A 21837-nucleotide genomic window follows, 5' to 3' on the forward strand; every position below is an offset into this window, starting at 1 on the left:
TTATGTATGTTCAATAATTAGAATAGTACATTTTTAAAATCTTGTGAATTATTCGTTGAATAAAAGAAATAAATAATTAAAAATGATGATGTTGTAGGTATCACTTACAGAACATAGCACAGAATATAGATTTATTCAATTACGCCGTACATTTCGGTCTACCAATTTTGAAACTGTCAGTCAGAATTACTACTACAAGCTCCACCAAGTTTTTGTTTATTATTTGGAGCAGTCAGTTTTTGGGTAGAAATGAAATGGTTTGTTATTGTATTACTTATTTTGGCTTTTTACGCACAAATTGATATCATAATTGCTCCAATCAGATGAAGCATTCTTTCGCTACAGTGGTCTCAATCATTGTAAATCGATCAAAATCAGGAGGTTCGCGACACGGTTTCTCCCGCCGCCTGATAAGGTTAGCGCGATAATATTATATGTGACGCTTAAAGCCTAAGGACCAACCTATGCAATTACTTATATTAAACGTAGGTAATGCTTATTCTTGAAGAGTACTTGCCTACTATTTTTTATACAATGCGATCTGTCATTCATTATTATAAGAGGAATATTTTTTCTCTTTAAAATAAAACAGTTGCGTGCCACTAGTAACACGCGTGCCATAGGTATGGTACGAGTGCTATAGATTATAATTCTATATAATTAATAAATAATAATGGTATATTAGTGTTATAAGTCTTCACAGTTTCCTCCAAGTTTTTCCAATCATATACACACGTTTCAAACACATACATTTAAAAAAAAAATAATGCTCACTATTCAAGGACTAACTTGATGTATGTATGATATCATTTTAGTGTTATATAACACAACAATTATTATAATTAGTCGTATTCAAATTGTTATATCAACCTTTGCTTTATCGATTTTTCGTGGTTATATAATAATTATTATTTAGATTTATGAGGTGTTTTAACCGCGTATAATTTTAGCTGTAATGTTTTTATTGGATATTATTACATATTCAAAGTTGGTACACTTGAATAATAATTTAAATAATTACCTATCTATATGTAGAAAGGGTGACCCACTTTGGTAAATAAAGTTTATTGCTAGGTCATTTCTGCACACACCTTTTTATAATATTATGTCAGCAGTTTAACATTTAAAAAAGGAAAACATTGGAAAACATCAATCTGGCAAACGATGATACACGGTTTAAATTTAAAACTGGTGGCTCTCGACATGGTCACCGTAAAGGGCAGAGCTGACAGGGCTCTAACCCCGGGACTCAATGTGGCGGTGAAGTGAAATAAGCACACGTCATAAATTTACTTTAATAGTAAAAGACGTTACATACGGAATAGTAAAAGAATATAGACATTTTAAAATATGTTTTTGTGCGATGCAATTTTTGATTATTGAGTATCGATAGATAAATTTTATTTTTGTTAATATTTTATGCTAAAAAAATACGATAATTAATTGTGAAATTTTAGGTCTCCGTATGGAAAATTCTATAAATTTTATCTGAAAAACTAGTTTGACGACATATAATATTATATAGCGAGATCTTTCGTGATTTATTTTGTGGTCGGCCAAAGTTATCCCTACCCCTAAACCCACTGGATCACCCAACTGATTATGTTCATAAAAAATACGAGGCAGCTAAACATTAAGGGCTGAATAAAATGAACACATGGCGATATTTAATCAACCCCCGTTGATGATTACGTATTAATATTTTAGCATTAGACCAACTGTTTACCCCCTTTATCATTGATAGATAATTCGTTCAGTGATTAACAGGAAAACTTATAAAACTAATTACGTCATAATTATGTATTTAAATGATTATTTTTAATATTGTCACAATGGCATATTGTATTATAACAACGTTTTTATTAGCTCGTATTCTTGTTTGTCCGGTGGTTGTTTGTCCAGTACAAATCTCGCAATCGATTTTTAACTAACTTCCCGACTATCTAGACATTTGAAACTTTTAGAATATATCACAACACGATGCCAATGCATTATTTTACTACTTTTAGCCATCTATAAGCAGAATTGAATTCATTTTCAGTTAATTCTCTTTTGTATGGAAAGTTATTTCAGAGAGTGGTCCTAGCAACTAAATTATTAATATATACGTGCGTTATTATGGAAATCAAAATAAAATGACATTTCAGTATTCTATATTTGTTTGTTTTTTGTTTTTTATTTACTTCATATCAAGTACAAGTTTGAGCATATTGAGCATGATATTTCAACAGAAAATTTAAAAACGTTGTATATAAAAAGTTCTTTTTATCTTGTAATTATTATCTTCCTACAACTCAATACTTTGGATTGATTTACCGTAGGGTTCCGCTGAATACCATTTTAGAAACTCTGCTGTATATCATCATACTGCCCTTAACTTAAGCGATAGTAGAGGGTCCGCATTAGGATGTGAGGCATCGGCCTCTCGCAGTTCAGTGCATATGGGACTGAATAAACAGTTAATCGAAAGAACCGATTTAAAAGTTTATAGAAAAGTGTATGTTACTAAAATATACTACATCTTTGATTTCAGCGACCGGTCTTCTGAGGACCCTCCACTGTGACCGCGAGATGAATGCGAATATTGTGCCTGTGGATTTCTGCGTGAACGCCCTCATTGTGTCCGCGTGGGACATTGCGAATAACTGCAAAGAGAGGTAACCACTCTGCTTAATAATAATTTTCGCCAGATAGTCTGTTTACCAGTATCGAAGGGTGGAGGTAGGTAGTCATTCGTATTTGTTTTTATTGAATTAAGACTAAAATGTATAGACAGTGTTTGTTAGTTTTTAAAATTAAAATAAACCCTGCCTAATCCAAGCCATAGTAGATAATAGTCAAAAAATATTCGTTTATCTATAAAATATCTCAAATTATGACATTAAATCATATATATAATTTTAGATATTTTATAGATATAACAATATTTTTTATCAATTTCATCAGTTTGGCTGAAGCAGGGTTTAATGAATTTTAAAAAACTATCCCACACTATCTGTAATATTTATTCTTAATTCAACGAAAACAAACAAGTATGGCTGAAAAAGTGTGCACTATTTTGGTCGGATAGCCCACAGCATACCTAATCTATTATGGTTTGTTTTAGGCAGGGTTTAATTTCATTTTAAAAACTTACCGGCACCATCTGCAAAATGTATTATTAGTACAATGAAAACAAATAAGTATGAATGACAATGTTTAGTGTGCACTATTTATGTCGAATCTTAACAGCCTACCTCCACCCCTCGCCACTGGCTTGTATATTGTTATAGTTCAATGAACATGTTTTTACATTGGTAGTAAATTAACTGAATAAATTCCACGTTTTAATGCAAGATTACAATTTACAGATGGTGTTGGTTAGTTTTTAAAAATCAATTAAACCTTGCCTAACCAAACCATAATAATTTTGGTATATTTTGGGTGATACGACAAAATTGTGCAAACTTTTGCATTCACACTTATATTTTGTTTTTTTTGGATTAAGAATACATATACACAATGTTGGTTCATTTTTTTTAAATTCATTAATCCCTCCCTGCCTAAACCAAACTACAAAATAATATACAACATATTATTCTATCTATGAAATATCCAAAGTTATGTATGATTTAATTGCAACATTTTAGATATTTTATAGATAGACGAGTACTTTTTGACTATTGTGGCTTGGTTTCGCAGGGTTTAATTGTAATTTAAAAACTTTCGTTCTTAAAAAATTTAAAAGTTTTCGTTGGATTAAGAATACATATTATTATTACACATATTGTTGGTTCATTTTTTTTTTAAATTTATTAAACCCTGCCTAACCAAACTAAAATAGATAAAAATATCATACTATCTATAAAATATCCTATGTTGTGTATGGTTAATTGCATAATTTTAGATATTGTGTAGATAGACGAGTATTTTTTGACTATTATTTAGTATGGCTTGGTTTCGCAGAGTTTAATTGAATTTTAAAAACTAACCAACACCATCTGTAAATTGTAGTCTTATTTCAATGAAAACAAATACGTATGATCGACAAAGTTTAGTGTGCACTATTTATGGCGGAAATTAAAAGCCTTTCTCCACCCTTCGCTACTTCTGTTTACTCTTTGTATTTCAAAAATAAATATGCGTATGGATTTATTTTTACGAAATCCTATTTTCGGTTTACCGTCCTGCAAAAGTGCCGCCTTAAGGGGGATGCTTCTACCTACCAGAGGCACATAGAAGAAAAATAGGAAGCTTGCAATTTGATATATTTTGGTAATTTACAATTTCAACTAAGTTAATTAATAAATATGTACCTGAAAACATTAAAAAGAAAAATATTTTTTTAATTTTAGTCAAAGATATACTTACAATTATTGTAAAAAAAATGTGAATTTGTTACATATTTACGTACACAGTTACGTTTTTATTACATTATATTTTATGGTCATATTTATTATTAAAATTTAGTTTATTAAGTTTTCAATTTTTTTTCGTACAGATTTTTGACTAATTCATAGTTTTAATATTTTTTTTATATTTATTTTAAGAAACATCAACTTTTTTAAATATAAATGTGTATAACTTGAAATCCTTTTAATTTATATCAAATCGAGCTTGGACCATACCTAAATAAGATTTCATCTCCCTTAAGGCACTAATTATGCTTTACTGAACTTCACAAGATGTCACTGGTATACCGGAAATAATTGTTTTGATGGACGACCCAGTGATAGGATGTGCTAGAAATTGACGACACGTTTTCACAATGTCAGACAAAGATGTCTTACGAATCTATGATTATTGAGTGATATAAAATCGTTCATTTAGGTAACCATTCGTCTGTTAACAGGAAAGAAGAAAATATGATGATCTACAACTATGTTTCAACTGTGGAAAATCCAATTACTTGGGGAGATCTTCTGTTCTACAGCGTCAATTATGGATTTAAATACCCCCTAGCAAGTGCAGTGTGGTAAGAAATTTGTGTTTATTTAAATTTTTACCAAACTTAGAACATGGAAGTGTAGTGACCGGTGACATAAAGATATGCCACTGCTCGTCGATAAATTATTTCTAATTTCTAATATATTATGTCTTATGTCTCATACGAGCAAATATTCACAGAGTGTTATTATACCCCAGTGACTGCTGAAAGTCGCGTGAAAATTCTGAAGCTTCCGAACTTTTTTGATGCATGCATGCAATCTTGCAACTGTAGGATTGTTATGGCCGCCGACAGTACGTATTATCGCGGCCATAACAAGAAAATGCACGTGTAAACACCATCATAAGATCAAAGAAATCCAGCAGGTTCTGAATTTTTACATGACAGTTGGAGCTTGTTAGATATGTAAATGCACATACTTTAATACAGTCGAACTTGGTTATTACGAGGAATATGGGACTGACTTAATTTGCTCGTTATAAGTATTAGTCGTTATATAACATTTTTCGCGCCACGTTCTATTTAAGCATAGAACATATAAAATCTGAAAACCATCGTAAAAATTCTCGAAACAAGCATGGCATTCATAAACTACAATAGAAGTTGTTTATTGTAGGTACTGATAGGTACTTACTGACTTCACAAAGCTTGGATTTTTTACATGCAGTTTCAACCATATGCGTGGATACTTTTCAATGTTGTCGGCGAAAACACCAATTAGGTACTTAGACACTTAACTAGTGTCATAAACGTAATCCGATCCCGGCAGCATCGGTCTAGTTAACTTCCCGGTCGGATTTTATTGCTTCGGGTCGAAAATGTTGTTTTTAAACGATCGACACATTAACAGTTTTGCTCGGTATACCCGAGAAGTACCTCGTTATAAAAGTGAATAAATGTAGGGAAAAAATCATAAATTAAAATGTCATCGAATGTTTCCTCATTACATCCGAGATCTCGCTATTTCCGTGATCGTAATAACCAAGTTCGGCTGTAATAATGAATTTATTTTATAGGTACTACAGTTTCACTCTGAACAAATCGCTGACCTGGCACAAAATCTACTCGGCACTGTTCCACACGGCGCCGGCAATATTAGTCGACGGTGTGACTGCATGCGTTGGACAAAAGCCGAGGTAAAACAACAACCCTACCTACCCACGTATCAGAGTAGAAACTTTTACATGTTCTGCCAGTGTCCCATACTATGTCGGTCGAAAATGGAAGACCTACCCAGGCGTAAACACACTTCAATCGGCTCCATCGGGTATTGCAATTTAGTTGACCAAGAAGTTCTGTATTCATTTAAGCTGAAATGAAGTAATAATAATATAAAACAAACCGGGTATCTTCCACCGGGCGGCCAAGAAAGATGACGGACGATGATGCCAGTAACGATGATAATATTTCGATGACCTTGACCTTGATTTTTTTTTATATCCGCCCAAATTGAGTCCGTTCATGTTTTCGGGTACCAAATTTTAATATGTCATGCTAAATAATAAATTATTACCCACCCTTTATGTTGATAAAATTCGTACCTGTGGATTCCTCGGATCCACATTATACAATGATCATTTCAAAGTAGTTTGGTCGTCATGGTGGTATTGTGGAGGGACAAATGTTTTGACTGATTCTGATTCCGTTAAGATTACTATCCCTTGAGAAAACGACGCCATCTTGGTAAAATGGCGGCCAAAATCTGTTTTTGAATAATATTTTATTAACCGTTATTCTTAGAGAAATTTTATACTTCAATGAAATAAAGATTTTTAAATTCTACACAAAAGGGTATATCATTTATTTTTGATAGGTAAGTTAAACGATTTTACCATAATTTAAGAGATTAATGTTAGCATTTAGCTGTTTCGTTTTTTTTACTTGTACCTTAGACTATAGATACAACTAGACGCCACCCATTGCATTGATAAATGAAGCTGCGTGCCGTGCGTTTGGTTTGTGCGAACGCATTCGTATTCAAATCTTCGAGACCATATACCATTTCGCTAGTGCTCACCCAAAGTGCTCGCACTAGTCGCTCAGAATTAAAATATATTTTTCTATTTTTTTACGTTATACAGAATTTTTAAGCGGTCAAAATGCAACCATTAGGTAAAAATATTCATAATTTAAGTTATTTTAAATAAACACGGTCACTTGATATTAAAATATATAATAATATACAAATAAATTATCACGAACATGTATCAACCCCAATGAAACGTAATACCATCTTCTTGCTTATCAGTACGGCTACCACATTTTAATACAATACACAGAACCATCTTTTCTACTTAATTAACTAAAAATATTTACCACTGACTTTATGTTTAACACAAAAATAGCTATTTTAGCAACACGGTTATCGACGCATAATTAAGCAATAAGGTAAGATTTGGCGGCTAGACCGAGCAAACCATCTCCCAAATCTGTAAACCTTTTATCTTACTCTAGCGCGTGTCGCAGAGATTATAGGGTGCCGAATACTTTCTCACTTGTCTTGTACCTATTCCTGTTTGAGTCTTTGTAGCATTATGACCGTTTGACGTTTATTTCAATACACTGCTAGATGAATATCTCTTCCAGCTCAGTTCTACTCTTCTTGGTTTCTTGTACTTACGAATTTTAATATTTCGTCAATCCAGAGTACATTAGGGTGGCATTTCGATCGTCTAATAGTCTAATGCCTTCGAGTAATCTGTTGTACCAAGTTATTAGCTGGGCGTCTAGTTTTCGCATCATAAGGTGCGAATGTTATGACCCCAATACCGTCGTTCATACATTTTTAACTCGTCAATAATATTATGCTCGTAATATTCTGGATTCAATTGAGATTAGATGGATGTCACCGTACGTAATCGAATTATTTTGACAAATAAATTTCAATTAATATTATTTCTGCATTGTTCTTTTGGACTTTATTTCTCAGTATACATAAACTTACTTGATTTATTTTTTAATTTCTAGACTTCTCAAAATGTACAAGAAGGTGGAAAAGTTTGCAGAGGTGATTTCGTATTTCTGCACCAATGACTGGGACTATACCAATGATAATGTGCAAGAACTTTGGCAAAAGATTGATAGCAATGATCAGAAGGTAATAAATACTTACATAATATACAAATTATTAAGTAAATTGTGACATTCTCCTAGAAAATGTGTTAAGAATTTCATTTCTCGATTGAATTTGGAATGGATAAAACAAAAGCAGGTCTTTGTTTTTTTTTTTTAAAATATTTATGCATTTAAAAGGTATTGCCGTTAATGGTATTTTAGTGATACAATGTTGTTAAGATATAATTAAAAATGTATATATTAACGTCATTATATATATATGATTTTATGAAAAAAAGAATTCAAACTGTAATAATTAAAATCAAATTGAGTTATCAGTGTAGTAGGTTGAAATAATATTAGATGATTCTAATGTAATTCATACTTATCTACTATTTTTCTAAAATTTTATTTATATCCCAAAAAACTAATATTAAATTTCAAAATATTTTTGCTATCTATATATTATTTTGTCTATCAAAATCCGGAAACGGTAATGACTGTTGACTCTCTGTTTAACATATTTTTTGTATCCATTGTTTGTTGTGTCAAAGAAATTTTATTTAAAAAGTTTATAATTATTTTATCTGTAATTAATATTAATTATTGTAATATAATTATATGGGGGAGGGGGGTTATTAATCCGGGGTTAATATCAAAAGGATAATTGTCCTGATACCTTTACAATTATGTGTAATCTTTTTTTACAGATTTTCCCGTTCAGCATAAAAGATGTCGATTGGAAATTTTATTTCACATACTACATCAAGGGCATGAGGACATATCTCTTCAAGGAAGAATGCAGTCAGGAGGAAGCCATAAGGAGGTGGACGAGGTAAGATATAGTAATAAGAGTAGATACAGGTGACTGAAACTTGAATGAAGATATTTTAACATCTTTAGTAAATGTCATTTTGCTAGTTTGCTACGCCAAAGCAGTGGTGTAGTGAATGTGGAGTGGGCCTAATCGGTGATCCAGGACGGAGCAAGCTCCTGTAGTTATCCAGACAGTTCTCATCAATTTTATATAGCACACGATAATTAACAAATTATGTTGTTGGAAAAACAGGGCGTAAAAATCCGAGAGAATCAATTAGTTAACCCAATTCCGAAGTAATGATCTTTAAATTTTACACCCTGTTTTGCTTACCGTGGTGTACCTAATTCAGTCGTTAGTATTACGTCACTTCGATTTTTGTCGTCCGATAATAGCTGTCAATAGTGTCAATGCTGTTATAGACCTACAAACTTGTCTAAAGAATGGACGGAGGAGCCACTCTCGAAAACTACCCAATCAAGACTCGCAAATGGTCAGAATCTGACATTCGAATGACGCTTTCAAAATGGCATCCATTACGGTAGTTCGTAGTTCCATTTTTTACCGTTCTTAAGTTTGTAGGACTGTACCATGTTTTTGGTACATATCTGTCAAAATACTAATAACTTAGGTAAGTCATATTAATTCCTTCAAGCCTACTATACTAGACCTACATACACCTGCCAGCAAACAATAAAAAAACGTATGAAAACTGTTTTTCTTTTGTTTGTTTGTTATAGTTATTTATTTATATTTATTATATTTGATTTTTTTTATAAGAAGGTGGATGTAGGTCTTGATGACTTTCGACGAAGAGACTCTTGATGTAGACATCAGTGACACGTTTTTCATGTCTTTATAATAAAATTATTGCTATTTTTCCAAATATTCGTTCTACCTGCCTATATTTTCACTTCTCTAAGCAATGTGGAAAACAGAAAAATAATTATAAATGAAATTAATATATAGTGGCCATATTCTATAATAGCAGATTATTTTCCGTTACAGCTGAATTATAGGTACCATCAGCGCTTAGTCAGATCATGACATTTCTTTATTATTTCAATAGCTATGTGTACATTTGTGTATTTTTTCTTCGTTTGTGGCAGGAACGCATCACAAGGCATGCGTTGCGTGCGCATTGGCCGTTTTTCGTGATGAAAGTGCTAACGCACGTAATTTCGTCAGCATTGACAAAAACATACCGTTCTGTGTACTATATGTTGTAAACCTTTTTATCAGCATAGCAAGCAATCTTCAGGGAAAAATTAAAAATTATTTTACCTGCTACTCTAGACAGGTGACGGAGTGCATCTAACGCATTCAATCTCAGTGGGTCTATTCTATACACAAGGCGGCGATGGACGGTAGTTTATCATATGTATGTATTGAGAGGGTTAATTGTTGCAAAAATTTAACCGACTAAACTGTCAAAAAGTGCTATGTTTTAACAGCCCCCCCTCTCTTAGCTGTGTTTTTTTAGAGCGAGATAGACAGTTTTGACAGTTTAGACGGCTAACTTATTGTAATACTTAACCGCCTCAATACATAAATATGATATGATACCATATATGGCCGCCGATAGCCGCCTTGTGTATAGAATAGCTTTGCAGCTACCCGGAAAACGACATGGTGTTCAAAATTTTAAATAAAAAAATTAAACGAACTGGGAGATGAAGTGAATAAAATAAATAATGTATAGTTTTAATGGCGATATTGTGCAAGCGCAGGTGGTGCATTCCGCTTTTACGTAGAACTGCGTGAATGGGGCACTATGTTTATAATATTAATCCACAATATTTATTTCAGGTTTTACTATCTTCACATCCTCATGAAGACGGTGTTGGCGTGCTCATTCTCTTACGCAACTGTTTCGATGCTATACAGATTCGTCACCAGAGCATTGAAGCCATAAATCAGGAAAAAAACACGCGCTTTTTTGTTTTTGTACGCAATATCTTGTAATTATGATTAATGTTTACCAAATTTTAGCCATAGAGCATCGGCTGATCGTTAGTTTATATTTTTTTTCTAACTTTGGCAACACTTTGGCTTAATAATAAAATTGTGGAAATAAAATAAATTGCCATTATGTTGACACTACTTTGATATTCGATAAAAAATTTCTCCTATGACTCAAAATCAAAATGCACACCTGTCAGAAACTGTGGGCCATTGCTATTAATTGTTGGAGAATATACTCAGGTCTAGTTTAGTTATAGGGCTGTTGTCCTGGGATTCAAAATTGGCGCGGGGCCATTGCCAGAAAAATATATTAGTTGAAATAGGAACCTTCTTTTTTTTAGATAATCATAAATTAAAAGTAATTCATGCAAACACTACATCGATTATATTATATATATAACAATAGTCTGAAATGTTAAATAATATATTATGATTTGTCTTTGGGTTCTAGAAATATATATTGAATATATATATATATATATTATAATATATGGTTACTTATGGTTTTTCTGAGCCTTCAATATATAGCTTTACTTAGGGTAGAGATGTTTGATTCTCGAAAAAATCAAAATATATGGAGGTAATAAGAATATCTGAGACCTCTAATTGACATGCAAGCTCTAAAATGACAGTGTTTTTATTACACACATTCACTGCTGACCAGATAACTAATAATTAGTTACCACATTTAAATATCACGCTAATTATATCTAATGGCCAACTAATGGTTACGCGCCTAACGCGTCTTTAGCACTGGAAGACTTTTAATGAGCATTAAACTGGTACTTGCATAACCGATTTAATAGGGAAGGCAAATAAGGCTTACCTGGAACGGGTTTTACATCTTTATCTAAAATTTCAGAAATCAATTCGATTAAAGTAATAAAAACATTGCCAATTATAATGCTTGCCCTTAGAACAGAATTCGAAATCATTTTAATTAATTATTGTTTTGGGTCAATTCTTGCCTTACAAAGAATATCGATCATTATAATATTATATAAAGAAACTATTGGAAAATTTATTACATTGAAACTAAAAAATCGATTTACTCGTACATCCCTCTAGGGGAAAATAGTTAAATAAAATCTAGGGTAAATCTAGCCCTGATTATAGTCACTACGCCCAATAAATCGCCATACAATAATAATAAATACATTATTATTTATACAACAATCAATATGTGTTGCCATTTTATTCAACCGTATAATTGTTTAATGACAGATGTATTAGGCCAATCGGTCTTCGCATAAAAAATTAACATCATTGTCTGAATCAATTCGAGATTTTTAAAAAAGTGGAACAGACGGCTGCCGGTAGGTAGCGTTGCATAATTATGGTCAGAAAAAGTGGCACAAATCATCACACGTTTACATCATAATATATGGTAATTTGAATAAACCATCATCGGAGATGTGTGGTCTTTATAAACACGGTGTTCGCAAAGTGACACACACTCACTTCATTTGTTATTACTGAAGTTCAAATTCTGCATTCCAGTGTACCAAAAACTGTTAAGGTACAGATTTTATAAGTACTTAAAATATCATATCACTCTTTGAACACATTATTTAATTGCGATTTTCTTAAGGTGCATTGGCCCTCAGGTAGAGAATTCTAATTAGCCATTTACTGTCATCAAAGTGGAGTAGTTGACAGAAATATCTTTTCTAAGTCCGAGTGTTGCAGGCTGTATCAGTGAATTGAGCGAAATGCGGTTGATTGTTATTTTAAAAAAATAGTCTGCTGATCTGTGGATCTCCCATTCCTAAAACCTTGGAACGGTCATAGTAAGTTACCCTTTTAAGGTATCTTAAAGAATTCATACAGTTCGATCTAGCCCGTAATATAATAGAGTTTTTAAAAAGAAGATCAAATGAGGCTCCAGAGAGTAGACCACTTGCTCAACCTATTAGGTTCATACTGTACCTATGTCCAAATACATTTTGAAAAACAACATAATATACAGTTTTCAAATACCTACCTTTGCCAGGTTGGTTTCATATGTAGAACTACATAGGTATAAGTAGTGTTGCGTACATCCGCTGACGTAATAATAAATTGTTGTTTGCGTTCGCTACCAATTCACTGTATGGTCTCTTGGATCCCAGTATATTAGCTGCTATGGAAATGGAAAGCGAATTAATAATACAACAATAATGTGACCAAGAAAGAAAAAAACAGCCGATAATAATTCCGCAAAATCGTGAAAACACACAAGCTTTGCTTTCGACTTCTGTAAAGCATTTTTGTTTGTTTTTCGTTAGATTCCTTTAAAAATGTATTCTTTATACAAAACTTTTAAACGGATGGAATGACCATTTAGATGAATATGTGCCACTATAAAAATAATGACCAATACCCAACAATGAAATCTCAAATTTTAAAAAAAATCATTTATTTTTAACATTAGTAACTAAATATATAATTCCGCGCAAACGCACTATCGGAAATTATTAACTAAAATGTTGCCAAACTGCGTGATTTATTATAATGGGCATAATTGTTGTAAACACCCTGTATGTAAATATTTTATCTTATAAATAAAACCCAATTATGACGTTTTAACTGTTATTAGATCTCTAAAGGAAAGTGTTATAATACTTATAATACAACTTTCTATTAATTTAGTATTATAAAAATGAGGCTAAGGTTGTATACATATATATTATTTTGTACGAATAAATAATAATATAGATCCATAAAGCTAATTTAAAATAAATTATAAGCCATTTTTAATACAATATCGTGTGTCTGGATTTTGTTTTATCTTAAATTGTGTCAAATTTTGATATATTATATAAATATTCTTTTTAACACTACAACAAGCCATAAGGCCGAATGACAGTAATGTATTTAGTAATAGAAGAGAAACAATCTCAAGTTCCCAGGCTTTGAGAAAATCAAATAAATATATAATGACCTCACAGAGAATCGAACTCGGGGTCCCTGGATGAAAGGCCAGCGCTTTACGCCAATCGACTATAATGTCTTCACTTGAGCATTCAACGTAGCTCACAATAAATAATAAATTGTAATCAGGTGAGAGCCTCCGTCCATTGCGATGGCAAATTCACTACGACTTGACTCAACAGCTGGTGGGTGAGCATAACCACACGCAGTCTGCGTAGATTATGTACCTACTTTCTGGGTATTGAGAGAGAGATGAAGCGGGGTAAAGTGTACCGCTTTGGAACTAATAAAGTAAGGTAAAGTGTAACTGGGGTAAGAGGGGTTGACTGTGTCGAGTTGCAACGACTTGCCGTCGTAATAGGCGAGGCACTTATGACGATTTAATGTGGTTGCGTTTTACGCATGCACATAATGCAGCAGCGAAATTAGGACTAAACCGTTAATATTGTTCTTGGTTCGTAACGCTCAGCGCGCATTATGCCGTCTCATGGATGCTTATACCCATCTATGCCACGCGCAGGTATACCGCGCGACTGGCTTATATATTTCTTACTGCAGATGGGTCTTCTTTTCACAAGTATTTTAACTGTAGAAGCGACATGCAAACGTTTTCATTTCTATAGTACCACTTTTTCATCTTGTCTACAATACTCTGGATACGAAAATAAAATATCGTATTATTAGATTAATAAATAAGCAATGAAAAAAAATATCGACACTTTGATATTTATCTCTACACGCGGATTGTTGCATCATTAGGAAGTCTTTATATAACGCATTTGAGTAAAATATTTTAGAATCACCCTATCTAAATTTATTAGATTTATGTGTAAAAATTATTATTACTTTTTTGTGTTTTACCTTAAAAATAATAAGATAGATTAGACAATAAGATTTAACTACATATTTAAGAATTTTTCTTCAAATGTTAATAATTCTGTGATTTTGTGGTAAAAGTGCTTAAGTCAGTTTGGTTGCAGCTGAGATAATCGATTTTGATTTTATAAATCACAGTTTTTGCTTAGAAGTTAATTGGTGTATCTTTATTTTTATCTATTTTACATTATTTATGTATAATTACGTTTTTGATATTGTGTTATATTCAATATTTGGAATAAGTAATTTTAATTTCAGTTAAAAATTATTTTCACAATGCTATTTCTACAAATTATAATATCTATTTATTTTGCTTACATGTGACAAAATCTACGATACACAAAAAAGAGCACAATTCTTTACACACATTGGCATTAAATCAATTTCGTGAAAACGCGACTTAATAACTTTTACCCTGCAATCACAGAATTCAATATGTAGATTGACAAAATTCTGATCAGATAAATACAATGCGTTTAATATAATGGTAATAATAATAATATATCCTCTACAAATACCCGGAATAATCTTTTCCTTTTGTATAATATTATTGCGTGACACTTTTTAAATATATTGAGAAATATTATTTGTACCATCTAATAGACAACATATTTTGAAAGAATGAAAGATTAATGTCAATGGATTTTAAACGTGTGGGGGGAATTTTGTTTTACTTTTATAAGAAAGAATACATTTTATTGTGACATTTTAAGTAAGTATAATTATTATTATGGTACAATATAATGGATGGTTTAAATAATAAAATACCGATTAAGATCATTGCTTAATGTGCAATAATAAAATTACCTATATTATGTCAATAAGATAATCTTTAATTTATTTTTTTGTTATTCAAATCAAAATGGCATATTGAGTAGTGGTCATTATAAAGAAATTATAATAATTGTACATAGTATTAATATTAATTAATTTGTATTGAAATTGAAGGGTGATTAGCAATTATATAGATCAAGCGAACTTATACTTCTTCTTCTTCTTCTTCCACCCTGTCACGTCCCAACATTGGGACATAGGGCAAGCAGAAATTGGCGCCACTTCCCTCGGTCCATCGCCAACTCTTGCGCCTCCCGCCATGTCAGACCTGCAGCACGTAGGTCGCACTTGTAGCACCGCTGCAGGGTGGGGGGGGGCGGCCACGGCGACGGAACCCTTGAGGCTGTGCCACAAGGGTACGAAGTGCCGCACTCTTTGGCGGCATCCGGAATACGTGTCTCAGCCACGTAAAACGTCTCTTCGTGATAACTTCAATCACCGAAGGCTGTTGTGTCTGCTCACGAACTCGGGTGTTTGTAACGCGGTCGTACCAATGTACCCCTAAGATTCGGCGGAGACATCGATTCTCAAAGCTCAAAAGCCGAGACTCTTGAAGCTTAGTAAGATGCCATGTCTCACAGCCATACAGGAGCACAGGTAGCACGCACGCGTTAAACAAACGACATTTGGTCCTCACAAAATACAGCCTTGACCTCCATGCGGCTCCAAGTTGGTTGAACAGAGAGTCCGCCATTATTTAATATATAATATACGCCGATATTATTATATATTATAAATAAAAAAATAAAACCTTCAATAGAACATGGAGTGTAATGCTACATCTAGTGACATAATTACGAAATATTCAATTGAAATTATTATAAACATTCAAATTTAATATCCTTTTTTTTAAATGAGCGTTCATTAAACCATATCAGTTGATTATTATGTATTTATATCCTCATGTTTATTTTTATCATTGAAATGAAATTTGATAAATTCTCTCGACAGTACTAGAGAAGACTTTTGTTTTTTTTGTATTAGAAAATTGTGTCTTCTTATGTATATACCTACTTGATCAAGCTTTAGTTTTTTCGATATTAATTATATTAATTAATTAAATGTTTGGTAATTACATCATATGCCTATATCACGTAACACTAGAAATACTCGACCTTTAATGAGAATCTATCGTTGTTATTAAATTTGAGAGACTACCGATATATATAATATATATATGACGTATATTATACGTCATGATATAGTTCACTACCAGTTCAGTAGGTATAACAGAGACGTCGTTCGACCTATATATATGTTATATCACCGTCAAACTAACCTAATTTTTAATATATAAGAAATATTGCTCAATATTCATTTAAGTAACATTAATAAACTGTTATATTATTTATGTATATTGTAAAATACAAATAAAAGGTGGATGTTTTTAACAGATTGCTTGGAATATAATATATTTTAATCATGTACAATATGACGTTTGATTATCCACTATTTTCCATCTATAACCAGAGTACACTATAAAATAAAAGTATATATTATTAATTACTATTATGTATGTCAAACTCAACAATTTTTTTGGAGTCGACTGCACAAAAATATTATGTTTTATCATTTACGATGTACAATGTAGGTTAGCGATAGCACATTATAAATTTAGTTGATCTGTGTATTTAATTAATTACGGTTTTTTTGCATAACATTCTGAATATATTATTATTGTCTATAAATTTAAATAAAATATGACGTATTGTATAAAGTTCACCACAGATTCTAAGACAATAAAATTGCAATAAATAAAATATTTGGGAATAATATAAATATATTATAATATGCATATTCTGTTAAATTATTTTACATTAACAATGAATGTTATGATTATTTTTATTATGATAACTATAAGTACATACCTAATATGTAATAAATAATATAATATGTAAGATATAAAAATGATTGTATGTCCCAGTGGATTTTTTTGAGTTGTACCTATATAAGTACCTACCTAAGTAAAAATAAAATATTTTAAAATAAAGGAAGTTATTTAGTGTTTTATTTCCATTTTTACCCATCCGTTTTTTTATATAAAATTCAATATGATTATTATTCATTTTTATAATACTATCTACCTACTAGTGGCGAAGGGTGGAATTATGCGGTTTAATTGAATTTTAAAAACTAACCAACACCGTCTGTAATTTATTGTAGTATTATTTCAATGAAAACAAATACGTATGACTGACAAAGTTTATTGTGCACTATTTATGGCGGATTTTAACAGCCTGCCTTCACCCTTCGCTACTGCCACCTACACACTCAAATTCTATATATTGGTTATTCCATTATCGAAAATTTCTTATTTTAGGCGATTATTTAGATCCTACAATAAGGTGAATACTTCATCCTAGCGGAAAAATATGAAGCTTGCAATTTGATTTTTTTTTGTGATAATTTAAATTTTTAAGTGTTTTAATTAATAGAAATGTATCCAAAAATATTAAATATACAAATAATTATTATTTAGTCAAAAAAAATATTTTATGGTCATGTTTGTTATTAAAATTAAATTTACGTACACATTAGGAATGTTTTTGACTAATTATTCATCGTTTTAATGTTTTTTTATTATTATTATATTTATTTATAAAATGTGTATAAATTGGAATCCTTTTTATTTATATCAAATCTAATTTCGGCATGGTCACAATATTGATCTGAAATAAATCCCTATTTTTTATAATACACGACTGCGAATATAATATAACAGGGGTAATGTATTGGAAGATTAAAGGGAGGGGTGTATAATATTTTATTACTGATGTGCAATACAGGTTTGAGGTCGAGAAACTTGAAGAAGAAGTTGAGAAGCTTTGTTTCAGTTTATATACTTTTGAATACCGAACAAACGTTACTGATAATTTAGTCCACGTTCGGAAAAAGTGCGTTTAGCGATAACGCTAATTTTCGGTAAATAAGTTCAAATGACTCGCCATACATTTATCCACATACCAACCAATAACATTATATAATATCGACAACATATGCAGTGGCGTAGCTAGAGATATTGGGCCCCTATGCGAAAAGCATGTAAGGCATCCCATTCCGTTTTTATTAATACAAAATGCTATTATTATATTATATTATATTCATCTTATTATAAAAGTAAAAATAGCTCACTGTTTAAGGCGTAGCATCTACCTACCAAAGGTACCTAGCGGAAAAGTACGAAGCTTGCAATTTGAGACATTTTTTTGATAATTTACAATTTACAATTTCTTTTCAATGTTTTCAGATCAGGGAACTCAGAAATAATGGGAACTGAAATACACAACGGGTAAGGCGATAGCAGGTAACCGACTCGAGTAAGGAAGAATCCGGGTTAAACTTACACACGTGTCTAGAATACGTGTTACGTCGAATACTGAAAACTGCTCTCGGTTTATGCATTTACGCTCATTTAATGTTGGTGTATGACACACACTTTTGCACGTCCATAATGCGTGCTTCATTTTCGTAGGACACTCACACATTCAAAAGCCTGCTTCACCATGCGGCGTATTGAATATAGCATATCGGTATTCTATTTATTATGTGTTCTGTGTTTCAGATACATATTTATTAATTAATACACTTTAAATTGTAAATTATCAAAAAATGTCACAAATTGCAAGCTGCGTATTTTTCCGCTAAGTGCCTCTGTTAGGTAGAGACTTCGCTTTAATAATATTTTTTTTCACTAATGACATTTGACATTTTAAAATAAACCATTTTATAAGCGCTCATATTATTACTTATGTGTTGCGCTAGTCACAATTAAACGGTGTCACATTTCCGTGAGATATATTTTTGCGAACAACGTATTATTATAACTGAGTATTTTTTTGATTGAGATTTAGGGTCTTGTGTGCGATTGGATCCTAATACTATGCATCAGCTATGGGACTAAACAGAATATGACAATACAATTAATTATTTGAATTGTGACGGCAAACACATAGTACTGTCACACAGTGACGTCCCGTGGGGGTAGGCAGATTAAGCGTCGCTTGGGGGCGGCAGTTACTCGAAGGGCGGCAAATCGATGAGAATCATTTGGCATACTTAGACATAGCTACCTACCTAAACTTAGTAACAACGAAAATTTATTTTCATTAAAAATATCAGCTCACTGGTTAGAAACAAAAAATGTATTAATTAACATAAAAAGTTTAACAAGGCTGCAATTTTGTTGTCGGGTTCGCGATGTCTAGTATACTTCCGTTGGCCTTAGACGTCCGATGTTCTTGGTGACACGTGCGGATTTGTCTGCCTTCGACACTAAAGATGCATGCCCCCCCCCCACTCACAGAGCGTTCCATCTACCGCTCTTGGTCCACGATTTTAGTATTAGTATAAATAGTAATAACGTCATATTAACGTCAAAAAATTCCCACTTTTGGGAAAAAAATATTTATAAATTTAATTTTGTGGTAGGTATGTTTTAGTGGTAGGTATATATTTTGTTAGTAGGTACCTAATGTATCCATACCAACACATTTCTTAGATGTTGGAGTCATGAAAGGATGATTAAAAAATACTGTATAAAAAAATGGAGCGGCATTTTGGCGCTGCCTAGGGCGGCATTTTGTCTAGGGACGTCACTGCTGTCACATGATTTTTAAGCCGCCGCATCATATTGAAACGCTATTATTTCATAACAACAATTTCAGGACACTGATACTTTTCTGAAGAGGGCTCAATTTGGAACATTATTTATAGAGTAGTAGACCTACTGATGAGAAATAAATTTTATAGTTCATGAAAAATTCCAGGATTTTTCTACCACCACTTTGTCTACTTTACGATTGAATAGATAAAATGAAAATCTACCTTCACCCATATAAAAATTAACACACATCCAACATACGGGAAGAAAAATCATGGCATATCATATTTAGAAACACGAGGGGAGAACTTTGCGTGATTTTTGCATAGGGCCCAAAAAATCTAACTTCGCCACTGTATAATGTGAATTCACAAACTTACACTTAACATTGACCGCAATAGCTGATCTATGCTATTTTCATATCTAGTTAACGAATTAATATTACTTTTAGTAATAACACTATCACGATTTCCTCGAAATTGACAACAAAATAAAACGCGCCCATTTTCGTATTTCGGATTTTTTTAAGAAAGGCATTTTTAAGAAGAGAGCAGGACGTATTCGTCCTTTATTTTTATGTTGAAAAATAATTCGTACAATACTATTAAGTCCATACTTACTAATAATTATTATAATTATATTATAATATGTCCTTATTTGAGGCGAAGGGTGGAGGTAGCCTGTTAAGATCCGACACAAATAGTGCACAATAAACTATGTCAGTCAAACGTATTTGCTTTCATTGAATTAAGACTAAAATGTATAGACAGTGTTTGTTAGTTTTTAAAATTCAAATAAACCCTGCCTAATTCAGGCCATAGTAGATAATAGTCAAAAAATATTCGTTTATCTATAAAATATCTCAAATTATGACATTTAATCATATATAATTTTAGATGTTTTAGAGATATAACAATATTTTTTATCAATTATGGTTTGGCTGTAGCAGGGTTTAATGAATTTTAAAAAAACTAACCAACACCATCTGTAATATTTATTCTTAATTCAACGAAAACAAACAAGTATGGCTGAAAAAGTGTGTACTATTTTGGTTGGATAGCCCATATCATACCTAAACTATTATGGTTTGCTTTAGGCAGGGTTTAATTAAATTTTAAAAACTTACCGGCACCATCTGCAAAATGTATTATTAGTACAATGAAAACAAATAAGTATGAATGACAAAGTTTAGTGTGCACTATTTATGTCGAATCTTAACAGCCTACCTCCACCCCTCTGCCACTCCAAGCCACTGGCTTGTATATTGTTACAGTTCAATGAACATGTTTTTACATTGGTATTAAAGTAACTGAATAAATTCCACGTTTTTTTAAAGTTAAATTTGCACTGACAGATAGTCAAAAAATATTACCTACACTATTAGTAGGTACACACATTTTTATTTTCTAAAACAATAATTGATGTTTTTTTTTACTTAAAAATACAATATAATCGTGAATACAAAAACTTTGTATACATTCAAGAATGACAAACATACAATAAAATATAATAATTAGAATAGATGAACATGTATTCAAGGAAATCACTAATTTAAAATTAAAGTTTATCTTTTTCAGAATAATTATAAACATACATAATTATCTTTTTAATGTTTTCAGATACGTACGTGTAATATACAATACATATGCCAGTATGTTGCTGGAGGCCATTAGTGGCGTTGCACTCCTTTTGTATGCTACGGTCCACGTTGTCTTGAAGCCTTCATAAAAATTAAACTGCTCTTTCCTTATCGTGGACATTATACACAGAGATTTGAATCCATTTTCGAACGGCCGAAAAGCTGTCGAATGTAACTTTGAAGGCAACATGTCGAAATTGATTTTGAAGGGA

At 31.8% G+C, this 21837-nt stretch overlaps 2 protein-coding genes across 2 annotated transcripts in view; one reads left to right on the forward strand and one right to left on the reverse strand.

Annotated features, from left to right (window-relative positions):
• The window catches only part of LOC147065130 (fatty acyl-CoA reductase wat-like), a 106912-nt gene extending 95957 nt beyond the window's left edge, over positions 1 to 10955 (forward strand). The window contains exons 9-14 of the mRNA XM_085956770.1: positions 2534 to 2657; positions 4832 to 4954; positions 5944 to 6063; positions 7895 to 8024; positions 8692 to 8816; positions 10608 to 10955. Of these exons, the coding sequence (XP_085812896.1) occupies positions 2534 to 2657; positions 4832 to 4954; positions 5944 to 6063; positions 7895 to 8024; positions 8692 to 8816; positions 10608 to 10713 (728 nt within the window). The 3' untranslated portion in view covers positions 10714 to 10955. The remainder of the gene's footprint in view (positions 1 to 2533; positions 2658 to 4831; positions 4955 to 5943; positions 6064 to 7894; positions 8025 to 8691; positions 8817 to 10607) is intronic.
• LOC147065120 (uncharacterized) overlaps positions 1 to 21837 on the reverse strand; it is a 578962-nt gene that overhangs the window by 497031 nt on the left and 60094 nt on the right. The gene's annotated exons all lie outside the window — the stretch shown is intronic.

This window comes from Rhyacophila brunnea, unplaced genomic scaffold (assembly GCF_057557595.1).
Source record: "Rhyacophila brunnea isolate RB1 unplaced genomic scaffold, BYU_Rbru_1.0 scaffold_6, whole genome shotgun sequence".
Classification (NCBI taxonomy): domain Eukaryota; kingdom Metazoa; phylum Arthropoda; class Insecta; order Trichoptera; family Rhyacophilidae; genus Rhyacophila; species Rhyacophila brunnea.